The sequence below is a fragment of the Panulirus ornatus genome, chromosome 6 (genome assembly GCF_036320965.1).
Source record: "Panulirus ornatus isolate Po-2019 chromosome 6, ASM3632096v1, whole genome shotgun sequence".
In the NCBI taxonomy this organism is placed as follows: Eukaryota; Metazoa; Arthropoda; class Malacostraca; order Decapoda; family Palinuridae; genus Panulirus; species Panulirus ornatus.
The window spans coordinates 29123751-29146605 of NC_092229.1; the positions used below are offsets into that span (position 1 = coordinate 29123751).

The 22855-nt window shown below is 40.9% G+C and overlaps 1 protein-coding gene across 1 annotated transcript in view; it reads right to left on the reverse strand.

Annotated features, from left to right (window-relative positions):
- Positions 1 to 417: 417 nt before the first annotated feature.
- Positions 418 to 22855, reverse strand: part of LOC139749138 (suppressor of cytokine signaling 6-like) — a 52527-nt gene continuing 30089 nt past the window's right edge. The window contains exons 2-3 of the mRNA XM_071662771.1: positions 19983 to 20158; positions 418 to 639 (exon numbers count right to left, since the gene is read on the reverse strand). Coding sequence (XP_071518872.1) covers positions 520 to 639; positions 19983 to 20158 — 296 coding nt within the window. The 3' untranslated portion in view covers positions 418 to 519. The remainder of the gene's footprint in view (positions 640 to 19982; positions 20159 to 22855) is intronic.

Below are 22855 nucleotides of genomic sequence, written 5' to 3' on the forward strand. Positions count from 1 at the left end.
ATAATATGCATCAGAAGCTGATATTCAGCAATGAACAATGTGCAATTGCTAATTCTATAATAAATGACAAGAAAATAATTTTGTAACTATTCACAAATTAATTTGTAACTGGAACAAAATTGGGCAATACTTTGTTGTTCAATTCAAACTTTTCAAGATCTGTGTTGTGGGTGTCCCCCTTCAACCAAAGCGTGCACAAAAACTAAAATACTTCTTTCAATGGCATTATCGGTAAATGTTAAACATGTCTGCATATCTACAATCATGGGACTGAGGCACAAGTGTCCACACAATATATCTTGTACTAATAATGATTAAATCATTTCAATGTTTATGAAGAAATTACCTTTTAATGAAATCAAAAAGTGTCATCAAAGGTTAACTGTACTGATATTCTTGCATAATAATATAACAGAGTTAACATTCAAAATTTTTTATTATATTCACAATTGCATCTTTCGCCAATACATAGTAACAAACCACATGAGAAATTTCACTCCAGTGAGGTTCCTGCATTTGTCAGTAGTGTCCCTCTTCCAGGTAGCCTTTGATTCGCGTTGGAAGGGGCAAAGCTTGGATGTGGTCCACACGAGTGTACTGTCTAATCACAAACCGGCAAAGGTACTGCAGAGATCTCACCTGAAGGAATAAGTGATAGATAAATGCTGTCCAGGTTTATGTAGATTAATATCATATCTGATTAGTAAAAGAGCTTTAGTCTACAGGGAGCCACTGCACTAGAAACACCTGACCTATGAGTACCCAAACATATGAACAAACTTCAAAAAGCACTATTCACTTCCTAGTGTGACATACAATCAATTACTGATACTTACAACCTCAAGATCTAAGTACTTAAACATGCCTTTTTTCAATAAATGTTGCTTCATATGATTTTATAACTATGTTTTTAGAATACAATACCGAATATATTATGATAGTCAAATACAGGTATTTACTCTAAGCAAATTATCATTTCCTTATATTTTCTGACTCATCAACAAAACAACTTATAAACAGGGTCCAAGAACATAACCAATTTGTAAGTTGAGGACTCCCAGCAGTCATAAAACAGCATAGGCATTATTATCACATTTGAAAGTTCAAGTGATGCATGAATGCTGCACTAGTGATGCCCTATGCCAGTGGCTTGTTAGGGTGAGGCACTGGAGTTCACGAGGTGTGGAGACTATTGCCATGGCCACCACCTTAAGGGAGTTCCAATTGAAATAGGCATCAGAGATATAGATAGATAGAATGCTACAGATGCATGATAAAGACTGAACTTCCATATCTGACATTCTGTGGTAAAAACATTCACAGTGCAAACAATTACAACAGGGTATCAACAGCTTATAAACATGGATATGGACCAAAGGTTAAAAAAAGTACTTGAAAAAATACTCAATAAGCCTATTACATCACTAAAAATACACAGTGCATGCACTATATAACAGTAGAAGATATGGAAAACAGAGATGTGGACAAAAAACAAAAAAAACATGGAAAAAGGGTAGTTAGACAGTGAACTAACCTTTTGCCTTGTCATCAATTTTTATGGGGATGTCCTGAAAATAGTTAATTTTCCACCAATATCTTCCATCAGTATTTTTTCTTTGACAATGAAAATTTTCATTTCATACCAAACACACTGCTCTAACATCTCATTTGGAAAAAACTATGGCAAATTAGATGGCATACACAGTGTTATTCTAGAATATTTTGACTACTTTTAAACAATTTCAGCTGAAGATTTACTATCATCATCGAAAAGGCTTTCCCAACTGATTCACTTTCTAGCTTGATGGTGCAGATGCTGCCATCATTAACTCAATAGCAGTGCTGAAGTGCCAGACCCATGCTCAAGTTTATCCAGTATAGCCTAACCTTTTTCCCCAAGTGAAAGATCTCCCAAACCATTTTGGCACGGTCACTTGAAGTAGGATTACTTGCTGAACACTTAGGCATAGTGGTGACTGGTACACAAGCACTAGAGTAGAATTATACAAGTAGCAAATGAAGCTATGTGAATGATACCAAAGAACTGATGCGGTGGTTAGCATGGCATTGGCAGCATCAGTATTGCATGGCCAGCTGGGCTTGTGTTGTATCACAATGGTTTGCAATAAAACAAAAAAATGGGAGTAATTTAAGGGCTCGTGATAAATCAAAATCACTGTATCCAGTCATGCTACATCCCAACATTTTCATACCATTAAGTTTTCCAGTAAGTATGTTATAGTAAGTGAAGCTACCATCATCAAAAATATGTGTCAGAGTTTGATAAGTTTTCAATTACTTTCCCTCATGCATCTTGGTTATTTCATTCTCTGAACCAAAAGAGCCTGCACACTGAAGTCACCATGCAGAAGAAAAGGGCTTGATAGTTCATTTACTGAGTTTACAACATCAGTTTGCAAAAGTTCTCCTTCTGGAGGGAGGTATAAGAAGCAGAAAATAATTTCTGATTTCAAACTTTCAAAACTTTTCCAAAAAAATTCATCAGAAGTAAATTCTCAGTTACAGAACAGCTAACCTGGATAAGGGATTCTGAAGGAAACTTTGTAGGTGACAAGAAATATGAGAAACTGAATGGCAAGTTCAAAAGTATTCATAACAGAGGACACCATGGCCCAAACACCAATGAGAAGATGTGGGGAAGGATACTTAGAAAGCATTGAAATTGTCAAAAGAGATATAAGCAGACTACAACAGTATCTTAACATATATGGCAGAAGGTAATAATAAATTCTGTGCTAGAGAATTGTGCAAAAATATTTGAAAGGCTGCATGAAATACTGTTTAAGATATGTTTGGAAGTGTGTATAGTGCCAAGGGAGTGGAAGGAAGCAAATATTATGACTATTTTTAAGAAGGAAGGCCAGCAAATTATGATGTACAGTCACCCACAAAAGCTCACTTGTCACATCATGTTGTCAATGAATCCCATCAATCTCAAGTAAATCTGAAGCAGCAGGTAGATATATACAGCCCTGCCAACAGATGGCATTTGCAGTGTTGGTGTTGAGGTGTGGGCTGGAAAATTATGAAATACTAATATTATATGCTACTGCCATGTAACAACAGGAAAATACTACCACCCCTTCCATATTTCATCTTAATCTACCCAACCTTTACCCCTACAAACCTCTTTACCCAGCTGAGCATGTAGTAGTGGAGTTAAGAATCTTGGAGCTAATGATGGAATGGACAGGTATGTCTTAATGTATATTTCTTTTTTGTGATAAGCATATTTCTTTTTTGTTATAGGGGGGAATAAACTAATCACTATAAGTTAAGATTTTGGCCAGCCATAAATAACAGCATTTTACCAAATGCATGACTACAGTCTACATAACCCAGTTGTTTACAAAAACTGTGTAGGAATGGGGGGGGGGAGATATAGAGAATTTCCACAGAAGGGAATAAAGCAAGGTGTTGAGAAACTCAGCCAATCCAGAAACAAGCAAATCTCAGTGTTGAGGCAACAGGTACTCATAATTTGTAGTAATTTTCTGATCTTTTCACACTTAATTGCCATGTCTCACATTAGCGAGATAGCACCAGGAACAAACGAAGAAGGACCCCATTCGCTCACATCCATTCTCAAGCTGTTATGTGTAATGCACCAAAATCACAAATCCTTATCCACAACCAAGCCTCAAAGAACTTCCCTGGTATACTCTACATACTTCACATGCTCTGGTTCAGTCTACTGACAGCATATCAATCCCGGTAAGCCACATCATTCCAATTCACTCTATCCCAAGCACGCCTTTCACCCTCCTCCATGTTCAGCCCCAGATGCTCAAAATATTTTTCTCTAATCTAATCACCCCATTCTCCTTGCTCCCTCCACTTCTAACACATATATGCTCTTTCTCAACCTTTCCTTACTCATTCTTTCCATTTGTCCAAACCATTTCACCACACCCCTCATCAACTCTCTCAGCCACACTCTTTTTATAACCACGCATCTCTCTTACCCTTTCATTATTTACTCGATCAAAAAAATCCAACACCAAGTAATGTTCTCAAATATTTCATTTCCAACATATCCACCCTCCTCAGCATGCCTTGCATCCATTTAATATTGTTAGGACTACTATTCCTTCAAACATTTCCATCTTGCCCTCCAGATAACATTCTCTATTTCCAAATATTTGCCAGCACTCCCAGGACCTTCACCCCCTCCCTATGACTCACTTTAACTTCCACTGCTCCATTTACTACCATGTCCATTTCCAAGTATCTAGAACACTTCCTTTTCTCCAATTTCTATCCATTCAAACTCACACCCCAAATACCCTGTCCCTCAGCTCCTCCACTAAACCTATTAACCTTCCTTTTTATTCAAATTCACTCTCAACTTTCTCCTTTCACACACTCTTCTAAACTGTCACCAACTTCTGCAGTCTCTCGTTTGAATCTATCATCAGTGTTTTATCATCAGCAAACACTATCTGACACTTCCTAAACATTTGTAGCTTCCAGAGACAACTGCTTTTCGTGACTGATCTGTTGGATTTGGGTTAACCAATAAGTACTAGTTTGTGAGAGTGACTCCACAGATTGGCTAAGAAAGAACTGGGTGATTGGTTCTCATGTGGTCTCTGTCTGACCCTTCATCCCCTACAGACTGCATACTCATCCTTCTCTCCAAGACTCTTGCATTTACCTCCCTCACTATCCTATCTATAAACAAACTGAACTATGATGGCATCACACACCCCTGCCACAGACCAACTTTCACTTAGAAAAATTCACACTCCTGACTTCCTACTCGTAAACATACCTTACACCCGATAAAAACTTCTCACTGCTTCGAGCAGCTTTCCTTCCCAAACCATATATTCTTAAGATTTTTCAAAAGTCATTTCTATCAACCCTAACATATGCTTTCTCCAGATCCATAACTGCCACATACAAATCCATCTGTTTCACTAAGTATTTCTTACACACATTCTTCAAAGCAAATTCAAAGCAAACACCTGATCCACACATCCTCTACCACTTCTGAAACCACACTGCTCCTCCCCAACCTGGTACTGTGCATATGCATTCACTCTCAATTAATATTAACCCTCCCATTCAACTTACCAAGTATACTCTATGAACTTATGCCTCAGTAGTTTGAACACTCACCTTTATCCCACTTGCCTCTATACAATGGCACTATATAAGCATTTCACCAATCCTCAGGCACCTTACTATGATCCATACATTCACTGAAAATCCTTACCAACCAATCAACAACACAGTTACATCCTTTCTTAATAAATTCACCACAATACCATCCACTCTAGCCACCTTGCCACACTTCATCTTATGCAAGGCTTTCACAATATCTTCTCTCTTTATCATAGTACTCTCCATGACTCCCCCTTCACATATCATCCCAACCCAAGTACCCTACATCTGCCACTCTGTCATCAAATACATTTAACAGTCCTTCAAAATACTCACTCCATCTTCTCATTTCATTACTAACTATTATCACTTCTTTTGTCCCCTTCACTGATGTTCCTATTTGTTCTCTTGTTTTTTGCACATTATTTACCTCCTTCCAGAACATCTTATTCTCCATAAAGTTTACTGATGCTCACTCACCCTATCTCTCATTTGCTCTCTTTTTCAACCCCCGTACCTTTCTCTTGACCTCCTGCCACTTCCTCTTATACATCCCTTAATCATTTGCACTCCTTTACTGTAAATAGTGCTCAAATGACTCTCTTTTCTCTTCCACCAACAACTTTACTTCTTCAGCCCACCACTCACTGCCCTTTATACCCCATGCCCCCAATTATAATCTCAACTGCCACATTACTCATTATATATAAATTACCCATCACTAATACCCGTTATCCTAGTCTCTTAATCAAACCTACTGACAAACCCAAGCAGCTGCATCAGTCTAGAATTTACTTCCTTATACTCTATCACACACTCCCACAACTCCTGCTTCAGGTGCAGTGCTATTCCTTCCTTAACTCTTACCCTCTTCCCAACCCCCTGACTATACTCCTAAGGCATTTCCAAATCATTCTTCCCCTTTACCCTTGAACTTTTTCACACAGAGCCAGAACATCCCAATTTCTTTTCTCAAACATACTACTTGTATCTCCTCTCTTCTCATCCTGGTTATATCTACACACATTTAAACACCTCAGCCTGAGCCTTTGAGGAGGATGAACACTCCCTGTTTGGCTCCTTTGTTTGCCCTGCTCCTACACCCTCTAGGTGCCTTCTAAAACATACAGGGAATATGAAGGTAGAATTCTTTCTCCCCTTACCCAGGTTTTCTGATATATCATTGTGTCATACAGCCCTCAATCATCGTATATGAAGTCAATCTTTGTATGGGAATCAGTTATAAGACTAAGATAAGAGTCACATTTTTAATGGTAGCCCATAACCCTTAACAATCCTGTCTTTTGCCTTATCCTAGAATACTATCAATATGCCAGTGATGGGGAGCCACCATATGGTGGCACTGCCTTCCCCCCAAAAAGAACTGTGGACATACTGAACCCTCTGGAATAAATACATCTCCTCACCCCTTTCCCACATTTTCTGTGGATGGTGAGGCCTAAGGTTAGGTTCCTTTCTGGATCATGGATGCAGGCACTAACTCAAGGAGGCTACCCTGAAGCTGCAAGAACACCATTACTAGATCTATATTTATCTGTCATCATCTCCCTCAGGTATGGCCACATGTATAACAAATTCATTTGAATCATCACCCAGCAAAAGAGGATAAGGGACCTATGGGATGGTGGTACAGCCACCAGGGGTGTTTCAGCTATTGTTGGATATTGCAAGCAAGCAGTCCAGAAGTGGATCAGGAGGCGGCAGGAAGGATCACTCAAGCTGAAACCTAGAAGTGGCTGGCCCTGGATCACCACACCTGAGGAGAACACCTGGTTGCAGAATGCCTTTGACAATAGGCTATTATCATCTGCTCACCAGCACATACATGACCAGCAATTCCACATTCACCCCTAAAAACTGAGCAGAAGTGCGGGTGAGTTCCATGTGCTACCACAACCCAGCCAAAAAAGAGAAATTACAAAACCTCAAAGGGAATCTTGCCTTGACTTTCCCCAGAACACTTTCTAAATTACCTCAAATTCTGAAGAAACATAATAATCACATATAAAAAGTGTGTATATATATATATATATATATATATATTTTTTTTTTTTTTTTTTTTTTTTTTTTTTATACTTTGTCGCTGTCTCCCGCGCTTGCGAGGTAGCGCAAGGAAACAGACGAAAGAAATGGCCCAACCCCCCCCCATACACATGTACATACACACGTCCACACACGCAAATATACATACCTACACAGCTTTCCATGGTTTACCCCAGACGCTTCACATGCCTTGATTCACTCCACTGACAGCAAGTCAACCCCTGTATACCACATCGCTCCAATTCACTCTATTCCTTGCCCTCCTTTCACCCTCCTGCATGTTCAGGCCCCGATCACACAAAATCTTTTTCACTCCATCTTTCCACCTCCAATTTGGTCTCCCTCTTCTCCTCGTTCCCTCCACCTCCGACACATATATCCTCTTGGTCAATCTTTCCTCACTCATTCTCTCCATGTGCCCAAACCATTTCAAAACACCCTCTTCTGCTCTCTCAACCACGCTCTTTTTATTTCCACACATCTCTCTTACCCTTACGTTACTTACTCGATCAAACCACCTCACACCACACATTGTCCTCAAACATCTCATTTCCAGCACATCCATCCTCCTGCGCACAACTCTATCCATAGCCCACGCCTCGCAACCATACAACATTGTTGGAACCACTATTCCTTCAAACATACCCATTTTTGCTTTCCGAGATAATGTTCTCGACTTCCACACATTTTTCAAGGCTCCCAAAATTTTCGCCCCCTCCCCCACCCTATGATCCACTTCCGCTTCCATGGTTCCATCCGCTGACAGATCCACTCCCAGATATCTAAAACACTTCACTTCCTCCAGTTTTTCTCCATTCAAACTCACCTCCCAATTGACTTGACCCTCAACCCTACTGTACCTAATAACCTTGCTCTTATTCACATTTACTCTTAACTTTCTTCTTCCACACACTTTCCCAAACTCAGTCACCAGCTTCTGCAGTTTCTCACATGAATCAGCCACCAGCGCTGTATCATCAGCGAACAACAACTGACTCACTTCCCAAGCTCTCTCATCCCCAACAGACTTCATACTTGCCCCTCTTTCCAGGACTCTTGCATTTACCTCCCTAACAACCCCATCCATAAACAAATTAAACAACCATGGAGACATCACACACCCCTGCCGCAAACCTACATTCACTGAGAACCAATCACTTTCCTCTCTTCCTACACGTACACATGCCTTACATCCTCGATAAAAACTTTTCACTGCTTCTAACAACTTGCCTCCCACACCATATATTCTTAATACCTTCCACAGAGCATCTCTATCAACTCTATCATATGCCTTCTCCAGATCCATAAATGCTACATACAAATCCATTTGCTTTTCTAAGTATTTCTCACATACATTCTTCAAAGCAAACACCTGATCCACACATCCTCTACCACTTCTGAAACCGCACTGCTCTTCCCCAATCTGATGCTCTGTACATGCCTTCACCCTCTCAATCAATACCCTCCCATATAATTTACCAGGAATACTCAACAAACTTATACAGTTATTGGATTACGTGTTAATTGACAGGCGTGCGAAAGAGAGACTTTTGGATGTTAATGTGCTGAGAGGTGCAACTGGAGGGATGTCTGATCATTATCTTGTGGAGGCTAAGGTGAAGATTAGTATGGGTTTTCAGAAAAGAGGAGTGAATGTTGGGGTGAAGAAGGTGGTGAGAGTAAGTGAGCTTGGGAAGGAGACCTGTGTGGGGAAGTACCAGGAGAGACTGTGTACAGAATGGAAAAAGGTGAGAACAATGGAGGTAAGGGGAGTGGGGGAGGAATGGGATGTATTTAGGGAATCAGTGATGGATTGCGCAAAAGATGCTTGTGGCATGAGAAGAGTGGGAGGTGGGCTGTTTAGAAAGGGTAGTGAGTGGTGGGATGAAGAAGTAAGAGTATTAGTGAAAGAGAAGAGAGAGGCATTTGGACGATTTTTGCAGGGAAAAAATGCAATTGAGTGGGAGAAGTATAAAAGAAAGAGACAGGAGGTCAAGAGAAAGGTGCAAGAGGTGAAAAAAAGGGCAAATGAGAGTTGGGGTGAGAGACTATCAGTAAATTTTAGGGAGAATAAAAAGATGTTCTGGAAGGAGGTAAATAGGGTGCGTAAGACAAGGGAGCAAATGGGAACTTCAGTGAAGGGCGTAAATGGGGAGGTGATAACAAGTAGTGGTGATGTGAGAAGGAGATGGAATGAGTATTTTGAAGGTTTGTTGAATGTGTCTGATGACAGAGTGGCAGATATAGGGTGTTTTGGTCGAGGTGGTGTGCAAAGTGAGAGGGTTAGGGAAAATGATTTGGTAAACAGAGAAGAGGTAGTAAAAGCTTTGCGGAAGATGAAAGCCGGCAAGGCAGCAGGTTTGGATGGTATTGCAGTGGAATTTATTAAAAAAGGGGGTGACTGTATTGTTGACTGGTTGGTAAGGTTATTTAATGTATGTATGACTCATGGTGAGGTGCCTGAGGATTGGCGGAATGCGTGCATAGTGCCATTGTACAAAGGCAAAGGGGATAAGAGTGAGTGCTCAAATTACAGAGGTATATATATATATATACATATATATATATATATGGGAGCGGGGGGCTGGAAATCCTCCCCTCTCATTTTTTTTTTAAATTTTCCAAAAGAAGGAACCGAGAAGGGGGCCATATGAGGATATTCCCTCAAAGGCCCAGTCCTCTGTTCTTAACGCTACCTCGCTAATGCGGGAAATGGCGAATAGTATGAAAAAAAAAAAAAATAAAAAATAAAAAGTCATGTTTATCAGTGAAAGCAGGGAAGTGCCAATGCTGGAACCACTTGACACCATGACAATAGCTCTAACCATACCAATAACATTATAAGGCAGTGGTTGGAACAACATCCAGGAGTGCAACCCATATAGTGACCAACCAGAGGATGCAACATGAATCCAACAGATAACTTGCGGGCAATAATTTGTCGAGCGTAAGACATGGGTGAGGAGTAGACCCATCCACAAGGTGACTATCATGAAATATTTAATTTACCATTTACAATATACTGTAAAAATAAAACAGACACATCACATGCTATTTTGTATACCTCAAAACAAACAAAAGTACTGTGGTTATCATCTTTTATTTTGAGAGTTCAGCTAAGCAAAAGTGATAGCTTACATAACATTAAATAAATAACAAAATCTAAACCTGCTTTGTCTATACTATCCAACTGTGAATATCTGTACATGTATCAAAATAATGTGTGTGTAACAAAATATCAAATAATTTCTTTGAAAACTTGATAACCAGGAGAAATTCTATGTTTGCCCTAACAGTTTGACTCAGAACCATTGTACAGAGAATGCCATTAATCATGTTTATTTTGATTTCTGGGGATAGAGGATAGGGGAGAAAGAATACTTCCCACACATTCCCCACGTGTCGTAAAAGGCGACTAAAGGGGAAAGGAGCAGGGGGCTAGAAACCCTTCCCTCCTTGTCTTGTAACTTTCTAAAAGGGGAAAAAGAAGAAGGAGTCACGCGGGGAGTGCTCATCCTCCTCGAAAGCTCAGATTGGGGTGTCTAAATGTGTGTGGATGTAACCAAGATGAGAAAAAAGGAGAGATGGGTAGTATCTTTGAGGAAAGGAACCTGATGTTTTGGCTCTGAGTGAAACAAAGCTCAAGGGTAAAGGGGGAAGAGTGGTTTGGGAATGTTTTGGGAGTAAAGTCAGGGGTTGATGAGAGGACAAGAGCAAGGGAAGGAGTAGCACTACTCCTGAAACAGGAGTTGTGGCAGTATGTAATAGAGTGCAAGAAAGTAAACCCTAGATTGATATGGGTAAAACTGAAAGAGGATGGAGAGAGATGGGTGATTATTGGTGCCTATGCACCTGGGCATGAGAAGAAAGATCATAAGAGGCAAGTGTTTTGGGAGCAGCTGAGTGAGTGTTTTAGCAGTTTTTATGCACGAGACCAGTTATAGTGTTGGGTGATTTGAATGCAAAGGTGAGTAATGTGGCAGTTGAGGGAATAATTGGTGTAAATGGGGTGTTCAGAGTTGTAGATGGAAGTGGTGAAGAGCTTGTATATTTGTGTGCTAAAAAAGGACTGGTGATTGGGAATACCTGGTTTAAAAAGAGAGATATACATAAGTATACATATGCAAGTAGGAGAGATGGCCAGAAAGCGTTATTGGATTACGTGTTAATTGCATGTGAAAGAGAGACTTTTGGATGTTAATGTGCTGAGAGGTGCAACTGCAGGGATGTCTGATCATTATCTTGTGGAGGCGAAAGTGAAGATTTGTAGAGGTTTTCAGACAAGAAGAGAGAATGTTGGGTTGAAGAGAGTGGTGAGAGTAAGTGAGCTTAGGAAGGAGACTTGTGTGAGGATGTACCAGGAGAGACTGAGTCCAGATGGGAAAAAGGTGAGAGCAAAGGATGAAGGGGAGTGGGGTTGGAATGGGACATATTTAGGGAAGCAGTGATGGCTTGCACAATGCTTGTGGCATGAGAAGCATGGGAGGTGGGCAGATTAGAGAGGGTAGTGAGTGGTGGGATGAAGAAGTAAGATTATTAGTGAAAGAGAAGAGAGAGGCATTTGGACGAGTTTTGCAGGGAAATAGTGCAAATGACTGGGAGATGTATAAAAGAAAGAGGCACGAGGTCAAGAGAAAAGTGCAAGAGGTGAAAAAGAGGGCAAATGAGAGTTGGGGTGAAAGAGTATCATTAAATTTTAGGGAGAATAAAAAGGTGTTTTGGAAGGAGATAAATAAAGTGCATAAGACAAGAGAACAAATGGGAACATTGGTGAAGGGGATAAGGGGGAGGTAATAACACTATATACTCTTCATACCTTCCACAGAGCATTTCTATCAACTATATCATATGCCTTCTCCAGATCCATAAATGCTACATACAAATCGATCTGTTCTTCTAAGGATTTATCACATACATTCTTCAAAGCAAACACCTGATCCATACATCCTCTACCACTTCTGAAACCACACTGCTCTTCCCCAATCTGATGCTCTGTACATGCTTTCACCCTCTCAATCAATACCCTCCCATATAATTTCCCTGGAATACTCAACAAACTTATACCTCTGTAATTTGAACACTCAACTTTATCCCCTTTGCTTTGTACAATGGCACTATGCATGCATTCTGCCAATCCTCAGGCACTTCACCATGAACCATATATACACTGAATATCCTTACCAACTAGTCAACAACACAGCCACCTCCTTTTTTGATAAATTCCACTGCAATACCACCCAAACCCGCTGCCTTCCTGGCTTTCATCTTCCACAAAGCTTTCACTAACTCTTGTCTGTTTACCAAATCATTCTCCCTGACCCTCTCACTTCGCACACCACCTCAACCAAAACACCCTATATCTGCCACTCTATCGTCAAAAATATTCAACAAACCTTCCAAACACTCACTCCATCTTCCTCTCACTTCACCACTACTTGTTATCACCTCCCCATTTGCCCCCTTCACCGATGTTCCCATTCTCGTCTTACGCACTTTATTTACCTCCTTCCAAAACATCTTTATTCTCCCTAGAATTTAATGATACTCTCTCACTCCAACTCTCATTTGCCCTCTTTTTCACCTCTTGCACCTTTCTCTTGACCTCCTGCCTCTTTCTTTTATACATCTCCCAGTCATTTGCACTCTCTCCCTGCAAAAATCATCCAAATGCCTTTCTCTTCTCTTTCACTTAACAATTTTAATTTTTCATCCCACCTCTCACCACCCTTTCTAATCTGCCCACCTCCCACCTTTCTCATGCCACATGCATCTTTTGTGCAAGCCATCATTGCTTCCCTAAATACATCCCATTCCTCCCCCACTCCCCTTACATCATTTGCTCTCACCTTTTTCCTTTCTGTACTCAATCTCTCCTAACACTTCCTCACACAAGCCTATTTTCCAAGCTCACTTACTCTCACCACTCTTCAACCCAACATTCTCTCTTCTTTTTTGAAAACCTCTTCATATCTTCACCTTCGCCTCCACAAGATAATGATCAAACATCCCTCCAGTTGCCCTTCTCAGCTCATTAACATCGAAAAGTCTCTCTTTCACACGTCTATCAATTAACATATAATCCAATAATGTTCTCTGGCCATCTCTCCTACTTACAAACATATACTCATGTATATCTCTCTTTTTGAACCAGGTATTCCCAATCACCAGTCCTTTTTCAGCATAGAAATCTACAGGCTCTTCACCATTTCCATTTACAAAACTGAAAACCCCACGTATACCAATTATACCATCAACTGCCATATTACACACCTTTGCATTCAAATCGCCCATCACTATATACTGGTCTCATGCACCAAAGCTGCTAACACTCTCACTCAGCTGCTCCCAAAACACTTGCCTCTCATGATCTTTCTTCTCATGACCAGGTGCATAGGCACCAATAATTACCAATCTCTCTCCATCCACTTTCACTTTCACCCATTGCAATCTAGAGTTTACTTTCATACACTCTATCACATACTCCCACAACTCCTGCTTCAGGAGTAATGTTACTCCTTCCTTTGCTCTTGTCCTCCCATCAACCCTTGACTTTACTCCCAAGACATTCCCTAACCACTCTTCCCCTTTACCCTTGAGCTTCATTTCACTCAAAGCCAAAACATCCAGGTTCCTTTCCTCAAACATACCACCTATCTCTTCTTTTATCTTATCTTGGTTACATCTAGACACCCCAATCTGAACCTTCGAGGAGGATGAGCAATAATAATACCACCTATCTCTTCTTTTATCTATTCTTGCTTACATCCACACACATTTAGACACCCTAATCTGAACCTTCGAGGAGGATGAGCAATAATAATAATATTTTATATCTATTTATCATACTTTGTTGCTGTCTCCTGCATTAGCGAGGTAGCACAAGGAAACAGACGAAAGAATGGCCCAACCCACCCACATACACATGTATAAACATATATGTCCACACACGCACATATACATACCTATACATCTCAACATATACGTATATATACACACACAAACATATATACACATGTACATAATTCATATTGTCTGCCCTTATTCATTCCTGTCGCCACCCCGCCACACATGAAATGACAACCCCTTCCCCCCGCATGTGCGCGAGGTAGCACTAGGAAAAGACAACAAAGGCCACATTCGTTCACACTCAGTCTCTAGCTGCCATGTATAATGCACCGAAACCACAGCTCCCTTTCCACATCCAGGCCCAACAAAACTTTCCATGGTTTACCTCAGATGTTCACATGCCCTGGTTCAATCCATTGACAGCACATCGACCCCAGTATACCACATCATTCCAATTAACTCTATTCCTTGCATGCCTTTCACCCTCCTGCATGTTCAGGCTCCAATCACTCAAAATCTTTTTCATTCCATCTTTCCACCTCCAATTTGGTCTCCCACTTCTCCTTGTTCCCTCCACTTCTGACACATATATCCTTTGTCAATCTTTCCTCACTCATTCTCTCCATGGGACCAAACCATTTCAACACACCCTCTTCTGCTCTCTCAACCACGCTCTTTTTATTACCACACATCTCTCTTACCCTTTCATTACTTACTCGATCAAACCACCTCACACCACATATTGTCCTCAATCATCTCATTTCCAGCACATCCACCCTCCTCTGCACATCGCTATCTATAGCCCATGCCTCACAACCATATAACATTGCTGGAACCACTATTCCTTCAAACATACCCATTTTTGCTTTCCAAGATAACGTTCTCAACTTCCACACATTTTTCAACGCTCCCAGAACTTTCAACCCCGCCCCCACCCTATGATTCACTTCTGCTTTCATGGTTCCATCCCCTGCCAAATCCACTCCCAGATATCTAGAACACTTCACTTCCTCCAGTTTTTCTCCATTCAAACTTACCTCCCAAGTGACTTGTCCCTCAACCCTACTGTACCTAGTAACCTTACTCTTATTCACATTTACTCTCAGCTTTCTTCTTTCACACACGTTACCAAACTCAGTCACCAGCTTCTGCAGTTTCTCACACGAATCAGCCACCAGCGCTGTATCATCAGCGAACAACAACTGACTCACTTTCCAAGCTCTCTCATCCACAACAGACTGCATATTTGCCCCTCTTTCCAAAACTCTTGCATTCACCTCCCTAACAACCCCATCCATAAACAAATTAAACAACCATGGAGACATCACGCACCCCTGCCGCAAACCAACATTCACTGAGAACCAATCACTTTCCTCTCTTCCTACACGTACACATGCCTTACATCCTCGATAAAAACTTTTTCACTGCTTCTAACAACTTACCTCCCACATCATATATTCTTAATACCTCCCACACCATATATTCTTAATACCTTCCACATAGCATCTCTATCAACTCTATCATATGCTTTCTCCAGATCCATGCTACATACAAATCCATTTGCTTTTCTAAGTATTTCTCATATATATTTTTCAAAGCAAACACCTGATCCACACATCCTCTACCACTTCTGAAGCCACACTGCTCTTCCCCAATCTGATGCTCTGTACATGCCTTCACCCTCTCAATCAATACCCTCCCATATAATTTCCCAGGAATACTCAACAAACTTATACCTCTGTAATTTGAGCATTCACTCTTATCCCCTTTGCCTTTGTACAATGGCACTATGCAAGCATTTCGCCAGTCCTCAGGCACCTCACCATGAGCCATACATACATCAAATAACCTTACCAACCAGTCAACAATACAGTCACCCACTTTTTTAATAAATTCCATTGCAATACCATCCAAACACTCTGCCTTGCCGGCTTTCATCTTCCGCAAAGGTTTTACTACCTCTTCCCTGTTTACCAAATCATTCTCCCTAACCCTCTCACTTTGCACACCACCTCGACCAAAACACCCTATATCTTCCACTCTATTGTCAAACACATTCAACAAACCTTCAAAATACTCACTCCATCTCCTCACATCACCACTACTTGTTATCACCTCCCCATTAGCCCCCTTCACTGATGTTCCCCTTTGTTCCCTTGTCTTACGCACTTTATTTACCTCCTTCCAAAACATCTTATTCTCCCTAAAATTTAATGATACTCTCTCACCCCAACTCTCATTTGCCCTCTTTTTCACCTCTTGCCCCTTTCTCTTGACCTCCTGCCTCTTTCTTTCATAAATCTTCCATTCATTTGCATTATTTCCCTGCAAGAATCATCCAAATGCCTCTCTCTTCTCTTTCTCTAATAATCTTACTTTCTTCATCCCACCACTCACTACCCTTTCTAATCTGCCCCCCTCCCTCATTTCTCATGCCACAAGCATCTTTTGGGCAAGCCATCACTGCTTCCCTATATACATCCCATTCCTCCCCCACTACCCCTATGTCCTTTGTTCTCACCTTTTTCCATTCTATACTCAGTCTCTCCTGGTACTTCCTCATACAAGTCTCCTTCCCAAGCTCACTTACTCTTACCACTCTCTTCACCCCAATATTCTCTCTTCTTTTCTGAAAACTTCTACAAATCTTCACCTTTGCCTCCACAAGATAATGACATCCCTCCAGTTGCACCTCTCAGCACATTTACATCCAAAAGTCTCTCTTTCACGCGCCTATCAATTAACACATAATCCAATAACACTCTCTGGCCATCTCTCCTACTTACATACGTATACTTATGTATATCCCTCTTTTTAAACCAGGTATTCCCAATCACCAGTCCTTTTTCAGCACATAAATCTACAAGCTCTTCACCATTTCCATTTACAACACTGAACACTCCATGTACACCAATTATTCCCTCAACTGCCACGTTACTCACCTTTGCATTCAAATCACCCATCACTATAACCCGGTCTCGTGCATCAAAGCTACTAACACACTCACCCAGCTGCTCCCAAAACACTTGGTGCATAAGCACCAATAATCATCCATCTCTCTCCATCCACTTTCAGTTTTACCCATGTCAATCTAGAGTTCACTTTCTTACACTCTATCACATACTCCCACCACTCCTGTTTCAGGAGTAGTGCTACTCCTTCCCTTGCTCTTGTTCTCTCACCAACCCATGACTTTACTCCCAAGACATTCCCAATCCACTCTTCCCCTTTACCCTTGAGCTTCATTTCACTCAGAGCCAAAACTTCCAGGTTCTTTTCCTCAAACATACTACCTAACTCTCCTTTTTTCTCATCTTGGTTACATCCACACACATTTAGACACCCCAATCTGAGCCTTTGAGGAGGATGAGCACTCCCCGTGTGACTCCTTCTTCTGTTTCCCTGTTTAGAAAGTTAAAATACAAGGAGGGGAGTGTTTCTAGCCCCCTGCTCCCATCCCCTTTAGTCGCCTTCTACGACACATGAGGAATGCATGGGAAGTATTCTTTCTCCCCTATCTCCACCTCTGCTAGTACAGCAGTGCTTCACTTCTTGTAGGAGGTATGTCTTTGGTGGCAAGCAGGCCAAGGGAATCTGGGCAAGACAAAGCAGCGGGAGGAACAAGGCTGTGTAGGATAAAAACAGGAGCTAACTCCATGGTGACACGAGAAGTGTAGGTAAAGTGCAGTTATCAAAAGTGGACGGGCCAGACAAGGTCGAGGACAAAACCCTCTTAAAAGCCTGATTTGTGTGAAATGACATGTTCACTGGATGAATCCTTAAGAATCCATAACATGAAGTGATATGCATAAGACATGTGCATTTGGATGAGAGAGAGAGAATGGAAGGAGAAAAATAAATCTAAAGACAAAGACAAACAAGACATACACAGAGAGAGAGACAGCCAAGCAGGCAGACAGATAGCCAGGTAAAGAAATAGGCAAATAGACACAAAGACAGAAAGAGAAAGGAGAGAAAAAGCAATCAGAGAGGGAAGGGCCATGGGGGTTAAGAGAGAAAAGGGAGAAATGACAGGTGGAGGAAAAGACGGGGTACTTCATGGCTACCACAGAAGTTCATATCCTCCTCCCCATCCCCACACCCCTATAGTTTCTGTAAACAATTGGATTATATATATACATATGGTGTAACAGTGCATTAAGTAAAATGTGTTATCATTAATGGCTGCCCAATCAACCACTTATAGAGTTTGGTTTATTTCCTCTCAACAAAAAAATACAATAACCAATCAATAATAAAAGCAAGAAATATGTTCAACAAAATCTTTCCTACTACAGCTCCTAAAATACATTACACCGCTCCATGCACAAGGGGGTTGGGAAAGGGGAAGGTGAGGATGAAAGATGGAAAAGGGGGTGAGGGTGATAGTACTTTCCTATTGTTCCCTGATAGTCACACAGAATATTTGTAATTCACAGTATTCATTTTGATTTGTTGTGTTATCAAGCTTCAATATTGTAACAAGAGTCTCTCCCACTTCACCCGATTAATAAACCTCTTCACCCTTCATCCCCCCACCCTTACTCCTTAACCACCCATACTGCAAGGGTGTGCATATTCACACCCTGCTTCGGATTCACCTGCAGGAGATTCAAGGGATTCACAGACAGCATAAGATTTCAAGAAACTTTTGTTGACTGTACTACAGACCAATTTCTAATGAGTGTGAACTGTACATTGTTGGAACAGATAATCAAAATGCAAATGTTTGATTATTTGCAAAGGAAAAACAACTCAAGCATGATACAACATGAGTCCCAGGAAACGAGGTCACGATTAAAAAATCTAAGACTTCAGCATACGAGTAAGCTGTTTCAGACAACATAAAAGAATGGGTGAATTTGTGTGTCCTTGGGATTTAAGAAGGTATTTGACACTAGACCACACATGAGACAGGTACAAAGCTTTATCTTTTAGCAGGCAGAAGGAAAAAACTCCTACAGTGAAAAAAAAAAAATCATCCAGGTGGAAGGAAGACAGGATGAATGTCACAGGAGCCTTTTCAAATCAAGCACCAGCGGTAAGCTGCACAATGACCGTAGAAACATTGCTCTTCAGGATCCATGTTAAGGGCTTGCCATAAATAGGCTTATACCTGATTAGTCTATCAACTTACAAAGGAATCTAAAAAACTTGAAAGTTGGTCTGATGATAGGTTGATGAAATCTAAATCAATGCAATGTAATGAGGATGGAACAATGTGAGAGAAATTACCTCAATATAAATACTATTTACCAGAAAATAAGCTACAGGAATCAGAGTGTTGAAAGACTTCATGGTCACCACTGTACTTAATCTCTCACCAAAATGCCACCACATGGGAACTGTGAATGAGATTAACTATATGCTGGCAAAAACTAAAACGTTCATTTAAGTACATGAATAGGGAAATGTTCTGTAAGCTATTTCTAGTAAGAATAAACCCCTATTTGGTAGATGCTTCTCAAGTTTGGTCATCACACTTAAAGAAGTACAGCAAACTAACTGAGAAGGTCCAGAGAGATGCAACAATAAAAAGCTGAGTTAAAGAGAGGTAGGCCATCATGGAAAAGAGAATACTTATGGTAGACATGACCATGACCTTCAAGTTTCTATACAAAACAGAAAATATCAATAATGAGAAGTTCTTTGAGATACAAAACTTGAGCAAACAAGCACCATAACATAAACAAAACATTAACGTTGTTACAGGATTATGTATAAAAGTACTTTTACAGTATTAGAGTACACTGTAGTAAGTAAGTGGAATAACCCAAGTGACGACACTGAGAATGCTGATAGTAAATATAAGTTTGGAAGCTGTGGGACAGAAGAGAAAGTTTAAGAGATTGAGGCCCTAGAAATATAAGCCATCCCTCCCCATACTGTACTAACAGGCGATTACATTTAATATCAAATTCCATCTGATATTTTCTACTAACTTGAGTGAACCTGGAAACAGGCTTGGTGAGTCGAACTGGGAAAGATGGTGATCCTGGTACTCGAGCCCGAGAATAACAAAAGACGCCCGACTCAGAATGACTCATGCAGTGGTCGATGAGTCCCACTAAGCTTGTGTGGCCCTCATGCTCAGGATGTGGGTAAAAGCTGAACCAACCTGAAATATTTCAAATTTTACATTTATAAGATTCATTTTATACACTGTATGGGCATATAATTTCCATCTAATGTGACTCAATTCATCTGTACAAGCATGCATCTTACATACCATACACTGGTAATATATCAATCTAAAAACTTTATAAATATATATAAAAATATAGTGCATATGAATGCGCACTTCCATATATCATACAAACTTCTAACAGCCAGGATCAAACATGGGATCCCTGCGTGAAAGAGGGAGCAATACTGCTAGGCTATGATGGCCCCCTAGTAGAGAAATGACTATTCAAATACCATGTAACTGAATACCCTTCGTCTCATGTTGGTGAGCAACAGGGTCTCCACAGGTCATTTCCCAACAGGCTCACGCAACCAGAAGATAGCATTTTACAGAACCTAACTGTACAACACGGAGGTATATATAATTGAATACGGTGCACATCAACCCCATTATACCACACTGTCCCAGATCACTCTATTCCTTGCACGCCTTTCATCCTCCTGTATGTTCAGGCCCCGATCACTCAAAATCTTTTTCACTCCATCCTTCCTCCTCCAATTTGGTCTCCCGCTTCTCCTTGTTCCCTCCATCTCTAACACATATATCCTCTCTGTCAATCTTTCCCCACTCATTCTCTCCACATGTCCAAACCATTTCAACAAACCCTCCTCTGCTCTCTCAACCACACTCTTTTTATTACCACACGTCTCTCTTATCCTTTCATTACTTACTCAATCAAACCACCTCACACCACATATTGTCCACAAACATTTCATTTCCAACACATCCACCCTCCTCCGTACATCACTATCTACAGCCCACGCCTCGCAACCAAATAACATTGATGGAACTATTATTCCTTCAAACATACCCATTTTTGGTCTCCAAGATAACATTCTCTCCTTCCCCACATTCTTTATCACTCCTAGAACCTTCACCCCTTCCCCCACCCTGTGACTCACTTCCACTTCCATGGTTCCATCCACTGCTAAGTCCACTCCCAGATATCTACAATGCTTCACTTCCTCCAATTATTCTCCATTTAAACTTGCATCCCAATTAACTTGTCCCTCAACCCTACTAAACCTATTAACCTTGCTCTTATTCACATTTACTCTCAACTTTCTCTTTTCACACACTTTTCCAAACTCAGGCACCAACCTCTACATTTTCTCACCCGAATCAGCCACCACTGGGAGCTGTATCATTAGCAAACAACAACCAACTCTTTTCCCTGGCCCTTTCATCCACAACAGACTGCATACTCACCCCTCTCTCCAAAACTCTTGCATTTACTTCCCTAACCACCTCATCCATAAACAAACTAAACCATGGGGACATCATGCACCCCTGCAACTAACCAACATTCACTGGGAGCCAATCACTCTCCTCTCTTCCTACTCGTACACATGGCTTTCATCCTTGGTAAAACCTTTTCAATGCCTCTAGCAACTTACCTCCCACACCATATACTCTTAAAACCTTCCACAAAACTTCTGTATCAACCCTATTATATGCCATCTGTTTTTCTAAGCATTTCTCACATACATTCTTCAAAGCAAACACCTGGTCCACACATCCTCCGCCACTTCTGAAACCACACTGCTCTTCCACATCTGATGCTCTGTACATACCTTCACCCTCTCAATCAACACCCTCCCAAATAATTTTCCATGAATACTCAACAAACTTATGCCTTTGTAATTTGAACACTCACCTTTATCCCCTCTGCCTTTGTATAATGGCACTGTGCATGCATTCTGCCAATCCTCTGGCACTTCACCATGATCCATACATGCAGTGAATATCCTTACCAACCAGTCAACAACACAGTCACCCCTTTTTTTATTAAATTCCACTGCAATACCATCTAAACCCGCCACCTTGCTGGCTTTCATCTTCCACAAAGCTTTCACTACCTCTTCTCTGTTCACCAAACCATTCTCCCTGTCCTTCTCACTTGACACATCACCTCGACCAACACACCCTATATCTACCACTCTATCATCATACACATTCAACAAACCTTGAAAATACTCACTCCATCTCCTTCTCACTTCATCACAACTTTTTACTACCTCCCCACTTACCCCCTTCAGTGATGTCCCCATTTGTTCTCTTGTCTTATGCACGTTATTTACCTCCTTCCAAAACATCTTTTTATTCTCCCTAAAATTCAATGATACTCTCTCATCCCAACTCTCATTTGCCATCTTTTTCACCTCTTGCATCTTTCTCTTGATCTCCTGCAGCTTTCTTTGATACATTTCCCCGTCATTTGCCCTACTTCCTTACAAGTATTGTCCAAACACCTCTCTCTTCTCTTTCACTAACATTCTAACTTCATTTCACCACTCACTAACCTTTCTAATCTCCCCAACTCCCATCTTTCTCAAATTCACCATTTCCCACATTTGCCCACATGGCCCCCTTCTATGTTCCTATTTTGGGAAAAGTAAAAAACAGGAGGGGAGGATTTCCAGCCTCCTGCACCCATCCCTTGTAGTCACCTGATCATAGGAATATATATTACTATTATATTATCATATTACTATACTATCATTATTATCATTTTTATCGACGATGTAAGGCATGTGTACATATAGGAAGAGAGGAAAATGATTGCTTCTCAGTGAATGTCAGTTTGCGGCAGGGGTGCGTGATGCCTCCAGTGTTGTTTAATTTGTT